At 38.1% G+C, this 12,792-nt stretch overlaps 1 protein-coding gene across 2 annotated transcripts in view; it reads right to left on the bottom strand.

Annotated features, from left to right (window-relative positions):
* Window positions 1-12,792, bottom strand: part of nos1apa (nitric oxide synthase 1 (neuronal) adaptor protein a) — a 214,550-nt gene that overhangs the window by 27,268 nt on the left and 174,490 nt on the right. Inside the window, exons 9-10 of one of the 2 annotated variants that reach the window (XM_056460125.1) lie at window positions 8,277-8,442; window positions 4,609-4,758 (exon numbers count right to left, since the gene is read on the bottom strand). In XM_056460125.1, coding sequence (XP_056316100.1) covers window positions 4,609-4,758; window positions 8,277-8,442 — 316 coding nt within the window. Of the gene's footprint in view, window positions 1-1,855; window positions 4,759-8,276; window positions 8,443-12,792 lie in introns of those variants that run through there. The other variant, XM_056460126.1, reaches the window with a different exon arrangement.

The following is a 12,792-nucleotide window of genomic DNA, read 5'->3' on the forward strand; positions in this document are numbered from 1 at the left end:
GCATTGCTGATCATGATTTCAAGGATCGATAGATCAGTCGTTCACAACACATGCAGAGATCTCAGCTCAGTTCATCCAGATATTTTAATCTGATTCTTGAACTTGCTTAAAGAACCAAATTAGCCAGAGATCAGTTATCAAGATTAAAAGATCCAGGATCTGCCAAATCATCTTTGATCATTTAAGCGAGATATGAAGAATGGACCCCAGAAGTCATGAGTATTAATTTTGTGTTGCTTTTATTTATTTTATTTTTGACTTATTTATGACTTCATTTATATTTAAAGCGCTGGTGAAGGAAAACAGATTTTTAATGCTTATCCAGTGGAAAAAAATGAAAATAAAATTACCCACATTTAGCAATTTAAAGCAAATTCTCTCTTTTTTTTCGTCAACAGAAAGTGCTTTGGTTGTCCTGCATGTGTGGGAAGACTTGCTTACCACTCTATTATTACCAGAGTAATTGCGTGTACTTGTCTGACTCTAAATGACACTAGGCAAAGAGAGAGAAACAGAGAAAGCGAGAGGAAGAAAAAAAAAAACAGAGGTTAAAGAGGCGAATACTTTATCAGAGAGATACAGTTAAGACACTGAAATATCACGTTTGATAAGCACAGAAGAAACCCAACGCAAGAAAGCAAAACATATACAAAAAGTTCATATGTGAACCGTTCATACACAACAAGCTCTTCTGAGTATGAAAATAATGAATAAAGGACGTGGGTCGTGAAAACTCTGACACGCTAATTGGGGTTCCTGTTGGTAAAGATCTGACCGGTTTAGCCGCCTCGTTACCCTTAGGGTATAATTAGCTTAGCGTCCACAGTCATTCAATTAAGAGTCTGTTCTGTCGTGCATGCTAAAACAGATGTAGCTGGGTAATTGTCTGCATTCTGAGGTCTCCTCGTGAAGGGTTATCTAAGTGGTTGAGCAGATCAGTGCATACAGTACAGATCTAATACTGCTCAGAAACAAACCAGCAACTGTACAACTGATATCACAGATATAATATTAGAGGTCAAGTGTCTCAAGTTTGCTCAGTGTTACATGACATATTGATGTCCTGTATCTTTTGCAGCTAAAAACAATTACTTTATTGTAAATGATCTGTGAAACCTAAAGAGGAGTTGACACAAACAGCGATTCTCAATGACAAAGCTAATGGTGGGAACAGAAAGTTGGATGCAAATCTCGGGTCATTTGCAAATAAGTAGCGATTTGAAGTGGCAACTACCAATGAGAGGGAAGATGGTGTACATATGACATGCCTTCTGTGATCCATTTAACATTTAGTAGTTTTGATTAGGAATATTATTCTGTTAAACTTGTTTATATATCAATTTTTTTAAATATTCTAAAAATGTAGTTGTTTTAAAAATGTCATTCATTCTTGTGATGTATAAATGTTGTTATTTTTAATGTTCTTGTGATCAAATAAAGCCCAAAAGTAAAATCTAGTGCTTCCACAAAAATATGAATCAGAAAAAAACATCAACTATGATAATATTAAGAGCCATTATTAATGATTGCGCACCAATAATAATTGCTCAAAAGAGCAGCAAACCAGCATATTAGAATGATTTTGGAGTAAAAATGCTCAAAACTGATTTATTAAATATATAATATATATTATATTTAGCTTATACACATATACTTTATACACATTTAATTTTTTAACTATTTAAATATCACCTGTTAATTAGATATAGTTTAATTTTACATTAATTATTTGAATTATATATTATTCATTCATTCATTTTCTTTTTTCGGCTTAGTCCCTTTACTAATCAGGGGTCGCCACAGCGGAATGAACCGCCAACTTATCCAGCATGTTTTACGCAGTGGATGCCCTTTCAGCTGCAACCCATCATGGGAAAGCATTATTTTATACTAAATGCAAATATTTAAGTACAGTAGCTAGTTATAGCAAAGACTATAGAAGACACAAGACATGTCACTCGTATACTTTTGAATGGGGAAAAGTGTAACTGCTATATTCGCTATATTGCGAATAAAGCCCGCCTTCTAGTACAGGAGCCAATCTATAGCTATAGAATGACAATTCTCCGGGGGAGAGGCTCAGACCAGATGTGAGTTTCTGAAGATTTTGTGTGATACGAACATTTAGAAATGAAACTAAATAGCTGTTGTTTAATTTTATTGGTTATTCGTAGTATAAAATATAATCAAAAGCTTGGCAAGAAGTTTTGGAGAATTCGATGTTCCCCATTCAAACAGAATGCCCAAGCATACTGCCCGAGAGGCGTTTCAAAGATGGGCACCGAGTTAAATGACTTGCTTTAAGGGACTTTGGTTATAGTTACAGTATCTAGTTATATAGTCATACATTATTTTTTAAGTTAATGTGGCATGAATTTGTTTAAATATTAAAAATGGATATTAATAATGTTAAAATCATTTATTGGTATTTCGTGAATGGAATGATTATTTAATAAATCACCATCAGTATTTCCAACCTCAGGCTCATTGGAAATGCTACAATACCAAAGACTACATTTTGAGAGCTGACAAATATGTACCCTGGACTACGTTGACTACATTTTAAAAAATCCACTAGAGGGCGCCATGTACATTTTTGACAATCTCAAATATGTCACTGGGGCACATTATCTCATACGCGGCATATCTTGTAAATGCACCAGAGGTCACTGTTTATGTTTCTGCAAATATTAACCTCCTTGTGTGAGTCCATGAGAGAAGCCGATTGGCTTGTCATCATACATAATATATCAGTTTGATATCAACAGACCCACACACCCACTTACCTAAACGCAACCGATAGTATTTTCAAAAGCAAACTATAGGAGAAAAGTCATTGTGGCCATTTGCTTCTACCACGACCGCACGCTGCTTTTTTGGGTTTTGTTTCCCTGGTTTGTGGAACCGTTTTTTGATGGAGCTTCACGCCAGAAAAGCTGTCCACATGCACATCTCAAACTCATGGCATTTGTTTTACACATAAAACGCAGCTAAATGACCATGCAAGTACATGTTTCTTGGTTCTCAAATATGTACACCAGGGCACATTTTCCCAATGAGTCTGTGTTGAGTATGTCTCATTTGTGATCCCAAAATGAACAGTCCACCAATGACATTGTTAAACTGGAAAATAGCAAAGACTATAGAATTCACAAGACGTTTCTCTCTTATTTTTAGTTTTCAATGGGTGAAAAATATAATTATCAATATGGCCGCTTTAGTGAAGGAAGCCCCGCCTTCTAGTTTAGGAGCTAATCATCAATCGATATAGACTGATAATTCTTCGGGGGAGGGAGTCGTTCTAGAAGAGTGTTCTTATCAACAGTTTCTGCAGTTTCATTATGAACTCTCTGGTGTTAGCAAACATGCTGGAATCTCAGTGAATACTTGCCTCACATACATGAGAAACATCTACATAAATCTCTACTTGTAAAAGAATTAACTGCACTTGAAAACAATGTTCTCTGGTTTTGCAATATGTATAAAACGAATGGTAGGTAAAGTCTGTCCCATTTGACATTATGAATTCCCATCTCTGCCATTCAAATTTAAAAACCAAATGACGGCAACTACTTAAATGCCCACAAACTTGTACATGAAGAGGTCACCATCATTTTGGGAGGAGATTTGCCATCAAGTCTAAGTTGAGAATTACTTCAGAAGACCAGCGCGATCAGATGAGGCATTATTCAGAGGACGATATTGTGTAACACGCAAGTTACTGATAGTTTGATGAAATCGCATCTTCCAGAAATAGCCATACAGGAGGTTGGTGTTGTGATCTCCTGTGGTGTTGTGGGCTACCTGATAAAATGCTTTTTAAAAAAAAAATGAGACAGCTGTTTTTAAATTTCATTGATGACAGCAAATATTTAACTAAATCATATGTTAACTTAATCAAATGAAGTTTCCCAATTTAAAGCGGTAGGAGCTGCACTTGAATGCCCGAGAGGCATTTCAAAGATGGCTGTGACTTTGGAAATAGGGACCCCAATAAAACCAACAGCACTTTCCCTTGGCAACCTTCATCATTACAAATCGCTGAATGTGTGAACGTCTCATAAGAAAAACTCTAATGTGCATCACTAAAGTAAAGTGTTTTCAACAGCATTGGCTACACTTTTAGAACTTCTGATCTTCAACATATAACCTAAAACATAACAAACAAAACTACCACCAAAGTAGTAAAGTCACCTCAGTCTCCCAGAATGAGCAGCACAAACAGACAATATTGACACTGACTGACTCAAACCATTAAAGCAGAGCGTCGAGCAGAGTTTTTCCAAGCCGTGAGCACAAAATCACATTAAACAGCAATTTCGTCGTCCAGGCAGTCCGACGGGATGTGTTTGTTGAGCACATTGAGCAGGCGCAGGCTGCTTTCATCCTGCAGGCCCCAACTTTCATCACTCTCATCTGTGTTGGACTCGTATTCAGATGCGATGCCAGACTCGCGGAACCGGAGCAGCTCCAGGCTGCCTAGAAGCTCGTCCCGGGAGGAGGACGAAACGTCCTGAGATGGTGTGTCGGGACTGTCCTCCTCCAGTTGGTGTGGTGGTCCGGGCAGAAAGCGAAAACACTCAAATTTAATCAAACCCTGGTCCCTACCTATAGGACTGCAGAGCGGCAGGGACAGCTGCGTCCCATCGTTCAGTGGAGGCAGGATGGAGTCCTCCGGTCGAGGGGTGCTGGGATCACATAAGACTGGGGGCACGTTGGCACGAAAGGTGATCTCCAGGAGACTGTCCTGAGAGCCCACTGTTGATGCACACAGAGAGAGGAAGAGATTAAGATAGATTTTAAGGCTTTGAAAATGGTTTACAAGAAATGTTCAATCTGATCTGTACACATGCGCAGCACATTTTGAATCTTGTACACTCAATAAAAACTGCATTTAACAGAAGATTTTAATGCACAATCCATGCTAATAAAACATTAACTAAGACTATTTGTTCAATAAACTACTAATTAGCTGCTTATTAAAAGTAAGCAAGGTGTAGCGATGCAGAATAAAATCATGGTTACTTAAAAACAGGTAATATCTCAATAATAGGTAGAAAATAAGCCAGTAGTTAAATAATTGTGACAAACTAAAGTGTTAGCATGGTATGTTCTCAACTGCAATAATGATATAAGTCTTCCAAATGTTTCTTTTCTTGCTTTCCTGCAGGTTAATAACAGTACAGCACATTTTCAGTTGGCCTTTCTGAAGGCATTTGATGTGTTTCTCCTTTACTCTTGTGTTTTCACTAAGACCCTCCCATCTGTTCCAGCTCTCTCTCTCTCTCTCTCTCTCTCTCTCTCTCTCCATCACATATTATTTCACTTTCCATTTCAGCTTCTCCCCATCATCATTGTGCTCGAGGGGGTAAATTTCAGGCTGATTTTGAAGCAGTTTTTTGGAGCATGCTCTTATTCAGATCAGCAGCACCTGGTGATGTGCTTTTTTCACATTAGCCAGCATGATGAAGCCCCTTTACTTAACCGTCACAACTGTTAGACAAATGCCAGCCTGTAAAAGACGACTGTAAAATGTCTTCTTATAACCACTTTATTGATGAGATGAAGTGCTCATTGTGAAGGTTACTAGCCTTATTCACATTCTGCTCGATGATAATTCTTGTCAATGATGATATTATTATTATCATCATTACTACTACTACTAATCATAATACTACTACTACAACTATAACAACAACAACTACTACTACTACTACTAATATTAATAATAATATTAATGATAAACTATATTAACAATCTACCACTGAACTAATAAGTAATAATAATTATAAATCACTGAAATAAAATAGAAAATAAAATACTATGTAAACAACAGCAAAAACACAACAACGAGTAAAAATTAGGGATTCACCGATATGGATTTTTTGATCGATAACCGATAACTCTTAATATTTGAAGGCCTATAACCGGTGTAAACAGTGGACAACTTATTTTATTTTTAAAACTTTATGAAAGTTTGATCTGATCTTATGAACTGAACAGCCTACTCAAAGCAAAAAAATAAATAATTTAAAAATTTCAAGGTGATTATATAGATATATTCACGATTTTACATAAATCAGCACACCAAAAAATGTTTTCTTTTCTTAACAAACAAGTCAAATAAAAAAAGTTTGATTAAAATGAAAATGAAAGAACTAAGAAGTGAAACAAGTTTAAATGTTCTTGAAAAAAACGTGTTGCAGTCATGTACATATGTACAAATATGTAATGTCCGAAAAGACGTTTTGAGAGGTGTTTTAACAGTTCAGAGCCACCGTACAAGCAAAAAGCTAAATACAGTTAGTATTACTTTGGAAAAAGCTGCATAAATTCATCCTATTTGGATATAATTTCCTATTATTTCTTTTGAACACACGTAGGTTCAATTAGACAGCGCTTCTATGTTCGTTCATGCTGTCAATTGTAGGAAAAATGATCGATGAAAGGTTTATGATAAACTGCTGTGAGCAGGGGCGTAACAGCCATTTTAAAAGTGGGGGGGGGACAGCTGTATGGTCACCCAAAAGTGATTAATGATTTATTAGCAATAAAGTTTATTTAATAATCTTTTAACCAAAATTCCAAAATAATTACAAAATATTAATAATAACAATAAATAAACAGAAGCACACACATTTAAATTAAGCATTACTCAATTACTCCCCAAATACATGCAAGTAAGTGGTTGGTGAACTTAGAGAGGAGTAGATTCAACTTTATAGTTACTTTCAGTATGTGTATCTGATATGATTAAAACACATCAGCAAATTATATTTTAATGGATTGTTAGACTTCCTTGTGTGTTTTACAAACGCTAAAGTTCTCTTGTTTTACTATTACTTGTGTGTATTTACATGTCTAAATCATAAATTAAGCAATAGGCTGTAAAAAGGCTGCATAATTGTGATAATATAACACGTCTTTCTCAGCAGAGTTAAGTTGGTTTTGTTTTCGGAAAAAAAAAAAAAACGAAAAAAAGAAGCACTTTTCCGACGGTCCCTTACTGAGAGCTCAGCGCGAGCTCTCTCTGGCTGAACGCATATTACGACTGCTCAAGCAGTGCTCGTAATATCGAGCGAAAAAAGAAAGACAGCTGTGAAACATAACCAGCTTTGTCTTTTTGTAGGGAATACAGTTTAGATCTTTTTAGGGTTAGAGGTTTTTTAGTTAATGCCGTCCATCACTGAATGTGTCAGGAATACCGAAAACAAAACCAACTTAACCCCGCTGTCTTTTTCTGGCTCAGCGCCAGACAAGACACCAGCACCAGGGACTTTACGGTTCTCACTTCGAAACGGAACAAAAGTAGGATTCTCTAACGTTAGTGATTTACCGTGATTTACCCAGCTGTAGCTGTTGCTCCCTTCCGCGTCATACCTGTCTTTGACTGCAAAGTGAATGAATGAAGCTCGTGGCAGACGCTCAAGAGATTCGCGCTGTGATTGGCTAAGTGATCATTCACTCAAATTAAGTAACAAATCAGAGAACACTTGCGGCCGCTTGGTCAAATAAAACGTGTGGGCCAGTCGGGGGACAGAGTAACCTGTTTCCAAAAAGTGAGGGGGACGTGTCCCCCCCGTCCCCCCCGATTGCTACGCCCCTGGCTGTGAGTTTTAAACTAACTGCAGGTGCTGTGTGCTGAGCGTGCACACAAAGTGGAGCCAGATTTGTCTTCGGAGTCAGATTTTAATACTGAACATTGAGCACAGATGACTTAATGACAAACTGCATAATATAAAGACATAATGTGGTGGACGGTTGAGAATCCCTATGCTGGATTCAGTGACTGGCACACGTCTCCCCTGCTGCTGTTTGGGGTGCTGTAAAGGCTCTGTTGGCTCACTATGTGTTTGCATGGTAATAGCCATCACGTGCGCTCATAACAATCAATATAGATATGCCGATCAAACTGAATACAATTTTACATTAACAACACATGGCAAGCAGCGCGTTGGTGAGAACAAACATTCATATTAGATTACAAACAACCCAACAAGTTGCTTAGCATGTGTGCATTGCTGCTATTATGTTTACACATGTAATATTTTTCCTGACGCGATTTTTCTCTTCTTCAATGTCAATCTACCAGACCAATACTACTTCATACTGTATGCATTTAATTCTCTTTTAATCTTTACAAAACAAATTCTTCATTAAACTTTCATTATTAAGTGTTAAACAGGAGACTGGCACAACCAGCAATGTTTCTTCCTAACACAAAACAATGGATGCTTTTACAGCTAGCACTGCAGAACAGAGGAAATAATACTCACTAGAGCCCTGTCCAGCCAGCTTGAGCTCCAGCTCCTGGACCTGTTTGACCAGCAGGGAAATGTGCTGGAGCAGATCTTTATTCTGCAACAGCAGCTGGTGAACTCGAGCCTGGGCTTCAATCCTCGCTGCCGCTTCAGCAGAGAGTTGATCCTTCAGCAGATGAACCTGAAGAGCACACAGCAGACGCTTCCCTTCAGTTCAGTTCATCCAGCGCACACACACATACAGCAGATTTGGGCCATATTTATCACAGAGGAGTCAAAAGTTTCTGTTTCATTTGTAAATTCAGTAAAACTCAAATCCCCCAAAAACACAGTTAAAGAGATCACCCAAAACATGAATACTTCATTGTCCCAAATATGTTTGAGTTTCCTTCATCAGTTAAACACAATGGAAGATATTTTGAGGTATCTTGGAAACCGGTAGCCGTTAGCTATGTTTCTATGCAAAGATGCAAATTAATCTTATGCGCAAAACTGGAATATCACATAAAAACATTTGCGAATAAAGCACCGCTTCCATCCAATAAGTCAAAGGGTGCTTTCACATCTGGAGTACGCTTCATTTGGTCTGGACCAAGGGCAATAAATGATACATTGTAGCATTTTCTGTAGTTTTTTGGGTCCTTTACACACCAAACTGATTGCTTTGGTCCGAACCAGACAAAAAGAACCAAAATGCAGTCATGTAACAAAATCCACATCACCCATTGGCCAGATGTTGTTGAACATCCTAAACTGCTTTTCGATTGGTCAGAATTCACATGTGGGAAAATGTCAATGAATCTCCCCGCAAGTAAACAAACCGGCAGACACAAAATGTCGCTATTGACTATGGAGGTATGATTGCGCCGGCTGACTGTATCCTTGCTCATAGTATACTATATAGTTTGTATACATCAATTTAGACATTTCCATAATGAAGTGCGGCTGTGGCTGGAAAACAATGTTTTAATGCATTGCAAACGGCAAAGGCGCATCGTACGTCACTTCAGGAGGAGGCGTGAATTATTTTAACTAAACTGCGACATGGTCATCTTCCGGAAATATTACCAACGATCCATCAGGTAATGTTTACCCCCTCTCTCTCTCTGTTTAAAATTGTTGGCAAAGCGCTGTCAACAAATATTTTCCTCCACATTCCATATTGCACAACGCATCGGCCTACGGCTGCTGGATTAGTCCAAAAAGGCGCAGTACTTTTTGCGGTAGGGTCTGTTTTAGTTCGGATCATATTTTCACCACAAATAATCCACTCCAGGGTTCGTTTGAAAGCGTAACGAAACCACCTCTACAAGGAGGTCTCGGCCCGCTTTTTTGGTCCGCTTTTGGTGTGCACTCGAGTGCGATTGTTACATTCACACCTGCCCAAACGAACCGCACCAACAGGGAAAATGAACTCTATTGCGATTCAACCGAACTAAATAAGCCAGGTGTGAAAGCACCCAAAGACACTAAAATAGTCACTTGCTGATGAACTGGCACCAAATATCTAAAAAAGAAAAATGGAATTTGCTGTGGCAGGAGAAGTCAAGGTTGGCTTTTTTTTCTTATGTAATAAATTATTATTTGTGCCTCAGAAGACAAAAATGAAGCGCATTGGTCATGTGGTGGCTCGGGAGGTAATAATAGCAAACCACTTTGATGACAGATTTTGGCTAAAGGATTTTAGAATGAATAAAACATTTCAGATATTATAAAATGTGGCCAATCTGCTAGTTTTTCCATTAATGTCATCCTCTCACACCCATTTATTTGTTATCACATGATCTGTAAAAATAAAATCATGATTTTTTTGATGTGCGTACTAAAATTTATTTGCCAAATGAGTTGCCATTGTAGTTTAGGCACATTTTCTAATTTTATGTGCATCTTGGTGTTACCAATATGCATTTTAATGCAATATTTCCCTTCTCTATGGACGAAAAAGGAGTTCATGTGTTTTCTGGGTCTAATGGGCTATTATAGAAGTTTTTGTCCTAATTTTTTTCTACAGTGGTTTCACCGTTGACCGATTTGTTAAAGTGTTCTACAAAGTTTCAGTGGACTTTTTGCTGTCAAAAAGCTTTTGACAACGTGAAAATGTTATTGGTGACAGCTCCGGTTCTTATGTCGCCTAAATTTGATCAGCCTTTCAAAAGGTTGATGCGAGTAGGATAGGAGCTGGTGCAGTTTTACTTCAGAGTGATAAAAAAAGAAATAGACCAGGGTGGTTGTGGATTGTTTATTTTCTCGAAAACTATTCTGTAATCGAACAAGAAGTTTTAGCCTTGATTTGGGTGCTGCAGCATTTTGATGTTTATCTGGGAGGAGGCGCAGAGGTGGTGGTATTTTCCAATCATAATCCGCTGACTTTTTTTTGAGTCCAAATCATTGTTTGATGAGGTGGGTTCTATTTTTGCAACCTTATAATTTGAACATTAGACATATCAAAGGAGCTGACAATGTGATTGCTGATGTGTTGTCCCATACTTCATGATCTAGTGCTGATTAATTCAAATACATTTTGACTCCCTGTTTTACTCGCTATCTTTTTCACCTCAATGTAATCGTCACAGCCATATCACCCTGCAGGCCAAGACAGTTACTCAATGTAGCTAAGCAGGGCTGAGCCAGGTCAGAACCTGGATGGGTGACTACATGAAAAAACTAGGTTGCTGTTGGAAGTGGTGTTAGTGAGGCCAGCAGGGGGCGCTCAACCTGCAGCCTGTGTAAGTTCTAATGCCCCAGTAAAGTGAAGGGGATACTATACTATCAGTGTGCACGAGGATGAGACGTTAAACCGAGATCCTGACTCTCTGTGGTCGTTAAAGATCCCATGGCACTTCTTGTAAAGAGAAAGGATAAAACCTCAGTGTCCTGGCCAAATTCCCACTATCAGCTCTTACTCATCATGGCCCTCCAATCATCCCCATCCAATTGGCTCTATCACTGTCTCTCCACTCCACCAATAGCTGGTGTATGATGAGCGCACTGGCACCGTTGTCCTGTGGCTGCTGTCGCATCATCCAAGTCGATGCTGCACATTGGTGGTGGTGTGGAGAGATTGACCACCCACTCCCTCACGATTGTGAAGAACTTTGGGTGTATAGCTATACTGTACATGATAAATGCGCTACACATAAATACACACATTACATTAATTTGCTTTCAGGATCCAGATTACTGGAGAAGGAAGAGGGGTAATAGGTGAGGTAAAATAGTATGTGGGATTAATCTTCATTGTAAAGGCTTTATAAAACTTCATGGGTGCTCTTTTTCATCTTTGTTTGTATTAAATTACTCTTAATGGACTTTTTTTTGAAGGGGGTTTGTGTGACGTCCCAGCCTATGGGCTGTGAGTGCATGTGTGTGACTTCCCAGCCTATGGGCTTGAGTGCGTGTGTGTGGCGTCCCAGTTTATGGGCTGAGTGCGCATGACGTGTGTTTCAGTTACACGTTGCAGGTGATGTGATTGGTACACAGGTTCCACTTGTTGGAATGTGGATATAAACAGTGTTTGGTGCTCTCGTGATGGTGGAACTGGTTCTGAGTGATTGCCTTAGCATGGAGCTTGGTTAAGCCTCGTTGACCGTCCCATTTGGCCCTGAATTTTCTTTTTTTTAAATTTTATATTACTTATGTTATTGTCATGTTAAAATAAATGTTATTTTGCCTGTGATGGTTGCGTCTGGCCCTCATTTCTGTTGCAGCTTGAGAGCTGTAACATCATAAAAATAGGTGAATGGAAAAGCTATTGACTTTTTTCCCACTACAATGGATTCAAACATACTTCAAAATTGAAAAGTGGATCCTGTTGCAAAAAGTCCACATCCAAATAAAAGGAAAGTCAAAAAGGTTAAGGTCACTTCAAGGTGCATAAATGGTGAATAAATTTTCATTTTTAAATGAACTATGCCTTTATTTGAACAGAAAAATGAAAAGAAATCCTTCATTTGGATAAACTTTTAAGCTATCATTTCTTACATTATTCCAAAACAAGCCTTCAATTAAATTTGATTCAACAAAAGAGCATGGCTGAATACACACTGGACACTTTCTGCGTTTCACAAGTACGACAATAAAAGGAATTTTCTCATAGTTATTTGGAGAATTTCAAAGCCCTGTTTAAATATATTTATATATTCAAGGTCAAACATCTCTAAAAGATCTGACAAGCATTCCATTGAGCAACCTGGCAAGCTTTTATTAAATATAAATACATTCAGACTTTGTTGAACGTAGTTATATTTTATATGAAAAATTGATGGCAAAGCATGTTACTCTGAAGGTTATCTCATTTACTGTGTGGGTTGTCGACATTCATACAAATTAAAGAGTGCTTTCATCCAAAAAGCTTCTTTAATGCCACATCATGAATGAAAAGCCTTTTAGCTGTCTTCATGTTTCTGACGTCAGCTGTGTTTTAAGAGTAATGATGAAACGAGCTGAAGAGCATCAGCAGAAGGACAAATAACTGTTCTTTCCAAATCTCCTCTCAAATCCACTTTAATGATGACACCATACACTGCTCTGA

Source organism: Danio aesculapii, chromosome 6 (assembly GCF_903798145.1).
Source record: "Danio aesculapii chromosome 6, fDanAes4.1, whole genome shotgun sequence".
In the NCBI taxonomy this organism is placed as follows: Eukaryota; Metazoa; Chordata; class Actinopteri; order Cypriniformes; family Danionidae; genus Danio; species Danio aesculapii.